General features: G+C 51.5%; 1 protein-coding gene across 1 annotated transcript in view; it reads right to left on the reverse strand.

The window, feature by feature from the left end:
- Positions 1-1,324: 1,324 nt before the first annotated feature.
- The window catches only part of LOC104270253 (transmembrane protein 183A-like), a gene marked incomplete at its 5' end in the record, with an annotated part of 12,507 nt that continues 8,910 nt past the window's right edge, over positions 1,325-4,921 (reverse strand). The window contains 3 exons of the mRNA XM_009864560.1: positions 1,325-1,806; positions 2,501-2,656; positions 3,308-3,388. Coding sequence (XP_009862862.1) covers positions 1,621-1,806; positions 2,501-2,656; positions 3,308-3,388 — 423 coding nt within the window. The remainder of the gene's footprint in view (positions 1,807-2,500; positions 2,657-3,307; positions 3,389-4,921) is intronic.

The following is a 4,921-nucleotide window of genomic DNA, read 5'->3' on the forward strand; positions in this document are numbered from 1 at the left end:
AAGGCACAGCCGGCTGCCCTGGCCCCGCTCAGCCAGAGCAGCTCTCACAGGCCAGGGCAGAGCTTTAGACAGACACCAGCTCCATCCTCCTGCCCCCCAGCCCTGGGCCAGCAACCCAACCCCTCTGCCCCCTCCCTCCCTCCCTCTCTGTCTTTATCTGGGGCACAGCGAAGCAGCAATGACTGCCCACACCTGCACCTCAAAGGCAACCACAGCCCAGATCAGGCTCCACTGCCACAGGGACCAGCTTCCCCCGCACGGTGACAGCTCACCTTTCTCGCCCTCTATCTCTACTTCACCTCATCTAGTTTCAAAACTTACCTGGTAGCGTCAGCAGCAGAGAAAAGGGCAATCGTGAGGCAGCTCTTTTCCCAAAGAGACGTGTCTGAAGTCACCACCACAGAGCCTTTAACGCGGATCCAGGTTTGGGGTGCTCGGTGCTGAACAGCAGAGGCACAAGGAAGGAGCTGCTACACAGGGATCAGGGGGTATTTGCGTATGAAATTCAAACTGAGATGGCCCAACTCCCTCTCCTTCCCAGAGCTTCACTAAGCATTACACACGGAGAAGTGCCCCAGTGCTCCTGATGTGGAGCGAACCAGCGGGCAGCACCCACACTCAGCCCGGGGTTACTCACCCGCACCCCAGCGCCCCCGGCAGCAGCGAGGGCTTCACCTGCGGAGTTAAATCTCCAGCTCGATTCTTTCTGGACACAGCAAACAGGCCCGACCCCTGTACCCCTCTCCCTTCTTGGTCAGCCCAGAGGCACAGAAAATTTCAGGGCTGCTTCTTCCTCATGGAAATCCATCTGCTCAGGCAAAAGCCAGATCCCCAACTGCTTCCGGGTTTCCAGCATCGACAGGCCAGCGCTGCTCTTAGCGAAGACACAGTCAAGTCCTCCACCACGGTTTCAGTGACTTCAGTTTATCCCCTCCATCTGCTCTCCCTCTGTTTCTCTTCTCTGAAAAGCACCTTTTAAAGGTTTAGATCTTCCTTTCAAAGGGGAAACATCAGAGTGAGAACCTGGAGCAGCTTTACATTCAAGAAAGACTTTTGCCTTACAAATCCTCTTTGAAATCGCTCCTTTGTCTGAACTTTTATGCTTTTTTTTTCTTTCCTTAAGCTCCTACCTGCTGGACTGGGAATTAGCATTATTGTTTATCGCTGCTGCTTTGCTTACTGCTGCTCAGACACTGGAATATCACGCTGTGTTCGAATGCAACGCAAAAAAACCGCGGATTTTCTTTGCAAATTGCTTCCGGTCGCGTTAAAGCTGGAAAGCAAAACTTCCTGCTTCTTCCCAAACAACAGAAAACAGGACCACTTTCGTTAGCACCAAAAGGATTTTAAATGAACAGTTCCAGGGGAGCTCCTTTCAAATCATAAAACTTGAATTTTTACATAAAAGTGTGTTTACAAATAGTTTCTGCTTTACACTCAGCTCTGCCCATCACTGACCAGAAGTTATATACATACAGACTAGCTCAGCAGCTTCACCCACTTGCAAGGAGACTGCGGAATTTATTTAAGAAATAAAAATAGGATTTCCTGGGTCCTAGAAATTCTCTTCAGCCTGCCAGATGCAGTCACCTGCCGGGCTCCTGCAGACTCAGGAGAGCGCTAAGCTTTCGGAGAGAAGGGGTACTGCGGGTGCCACCAATCCAGCAGCCGCACGCTGTGCACGGGGTCCAGCACGACCTGCACTCCTTGGTCAAGGCGAGGCTTCTTGCCGTTGCGAACCGGGGCGTCCTGGAACACCAGGCGCACGCGATGATGCCGCATGTCCGTGCTCACATTGATGGTGAACTGCAAGGAAAGGAGAGAGCAGGAGGTGCTTGGGAAAACCAAAGCGATGAATAGCTGCAAGTTCCCAACAGTACACTTTGAGATTTTTATTTGTTAATTCTTTTAAGTTGCACAAGTGCTGGCAGAGTCACACTCACTACAGGAGGGACACTGAGGTGCTGGTACAGAGGTGGCTGCCAAGCTGGGAAAGGATTTGGAATGTCTGTCCTGAGAGGAAGATCTGAGGGATCTGGGGCTGTTTGTCCTGGAGAAGACTGAAGGGAGAGCTCATCGCTCTCTACAGCTACTTGAAAGGAAGTTGTGGTGAGGAGGGGCTTGCTCTGTTCTCCCGAGTGGTGAGTGACAGGACAAGGGGAAATGGCCTGAAGTTGTGCCAGGGGAGGACTAGCTCCAGAGGGAATGGTCAGAATCCAGTGCTGTAGAACAGAATCACGGAATGACAGAACAGCTCCCGTGGGAAGAAGCGTTCAAGATCATTGAGTCCAACCTTTTTCCAGCCCTGTCAACACCACTGACCCACGTCCCTCAGCACAACACCTTAAACCCCTCCAGGGGTGGTGAATTAACCCCCTCCCTGGGCAGCCTGTGCCAACACCTGACAACCCTCTCAGTAAAGAAATTCTTCCTCAGATCCACCCTCCTCCACAGGCCCCACACACGCAGAGCTCGCCTGACAGTTCTCTCAAACACTCACCAAGGTGAACGTCATGCCCATGACGATTGGCACGAAGATGAAGTTGAAGGTGGTGATCTGCAGCAGACAGCAATCCTGGTCGGGATTTGTATGGACTTCTTCATACTGAATCGGCGGCTGAAGACCTTTGCAACACTGGCTCTTCAATCTGGGAGACTTGAAAAAAAGAGAGACTCGTTCAGCCACGCAGGCGCCGACACCGGCTGGTCCTCCCCCGCACCAACCTGCAGGTTCTCACCAACTCCCCCTCCCCGGGCGCTTAAACAACAAAAAGCCATCCCTCAGGCCAGGCAACCCGCAGGACTGTTTGCTTCTTCAGAGAGAAGAGCTGCAGAATTCCCAACGCTGCCTGAAAACTATTTGTTCCTCCCAAGACTGGAGGTTTTCACTGGCAGTGTTGGCTTTCTTCACTTCTCTGGGAAATCTCTCCAGTGGTAAAATGAGAAATTTCAGATTCTGGTCTCACTTTTGACCACTAAAATCAAACAGGCTGGGTTTTGGTAGTAATCAGTAGCGAGGGACCCAAAAATTAGATTTCTTGGGGTAACAAACGATCCACATCTTACAGTGGAGAAAGAAGAATGAGGAAATACAAGTGCAGGATTGTAAATGTTTTGGTAATACAGACTGAAAACTGAGCGTATTTCAGAATGTGGCTTAGTTTATCGTGGGAGTCAGAGTTTCCATTCATTGTCTGAACACATAATAAGTCTCCACCTTCCTTTCTACGCCCCCCAGAAAAATCATTACTGCTCCACAAAAAAAAAAAAAAAAAAAGTCACCACCATTCTGGTTCTTCTTTCATACCTGCTTTTTGAACTTGAAGTTGAATTCCCACATTGCTTCTTGTCTGTTCCCTTCAATCTTCTTGCACCAGAAAAGCAGACACTGAGATGGGGGGGGGAAGGAAAACACAAAAAAGAGAAACACAAAATTATGAAACCCTTAGAGAAACCACTTTAAATAAGTTCTAGCAGAGTGTAAAGGCTTCCAATTACAAACACAGTTACACAGGAGCAGTTAGGAGCCATTTATTCAAATTGATTCTGTTCAAAGAACACACTCAGCAGCTCAGGTCTCCCAGTTTCAAGTTGGTCAACTCATCATGCAACGGGATGACACAAGACGCAGCCGCTGATGCACTAACCCGAAAAATCCCGTGGCACAATTTGTCCCCTTCATGGGGCGGAGATGAGCAGGACAGATTCACCTGTTTCCCATGAAACTGGGCTCCAAATAAGGCTAAAGCAGAAGGACAACTGGAAACGGAATAAGGATCAAGGCAGAGAGAATCCAGAGGGAAACGACATGAGCTGTGAGGTGACAGATGAGAAAGCTCCTAAGCCACTGGGGTGTCACAAGACGGTCTTGACATCACTGGGCCCTGTACTAAAGAGCATAAAAACACCGCCAGGAGAGCGCACTCCCACCAACCTACTGTCCCTCTTAAAAAGAACACGAGAAAAGGGCCTCAGATGGCACCAGAGGGGACCAGCCCTGCCCTCCCACACAGACACAGGCCAGGAGTCCTCCAGCTCAACCCAGATACCACTGCGTGGTCCCCAGGACCCATCCTGGCATCAGCACTTGTTCTAGAGCAGGAGTCTCAGCAGAACTCCCGCAGTCAACTGAGCGGGAGGCAAATTCCCTGCCTTCCAGTGAGGAGAAACAACTCGCTTCCAACAGCCACCAAAAGTATCTGGCAAGTCTGCTCGGCCATCCCTGCAAGTGTTCCCACACCGCAGCTGCCGGCTGGTCTTATCTTTTACCAGCCTCAGCAGGGACGAAGGAAGAACGACACGGGCCAAGACAGCTGCCCCTGGCCCACACGCCATTTCTCCCAGGCCAGGAGAAGGCCTGCCTGAACCGCAGGGCGAAGCACACGCTCCCTTTCATTCCAGCGCGACCCCAAGTGCAACGAAGCCAGAGCCAGCCATGGGGGCTCCGTTATTAAAGCGGCACAAGACCCTTTCCTTCAACCCTGAGCACATCCATAAACAAGAGCCCTTATAGGACCTTCACCGCGACAACCTTCACGAGGGGAACAACAAAGCTCCATGGAGTCAAGCTCAGATATATCACAGAACCTCCGCCTGGGAGGAGGCGGCCCTCTGTTTTTTCCAACAAAAACTTTCCTTAGCTCAGGTGAGCAGCAGACGCTGCCGAGCGCCAGCTGTGTTTGTAGTTCACCTGCACAGACAGCCTGGTCTAGCAACTGGTTTGGTCACGGCAAGTAGCGAAGCACAAAACGGTCAGTACCTCCTAAGGGGCAGAGGATGTCGTCCACGGGTCAGCCGTCCTGCCCTTCAGACGCGCCGTGCGGCCTGCCGCTCCGCCAAAAATAATGGGGGTGTCTTTAAAGGGCAAACACTTCTGCTGACACCATAACGGCTCCAGTGTCCCCCACAAGCTAGGCTAAGG

Source organism: Apaloderma vittatum, unplaced genomic scaffold, assembly GCF_000703405.1.
Source record: "Apaloderma vittatum isolate BGI_N311 unplaced genomic scaffold, ASM70340v1 scaffold15662, whole genome shotgun sequence".
In the NCBI taxonomy this organism is placed as follows: Eukaryota; Metazoa; Chordata; class Aves; order Trogoniformes; family Trogonidae; genus Apaloderma; species Apaloderma vittatum.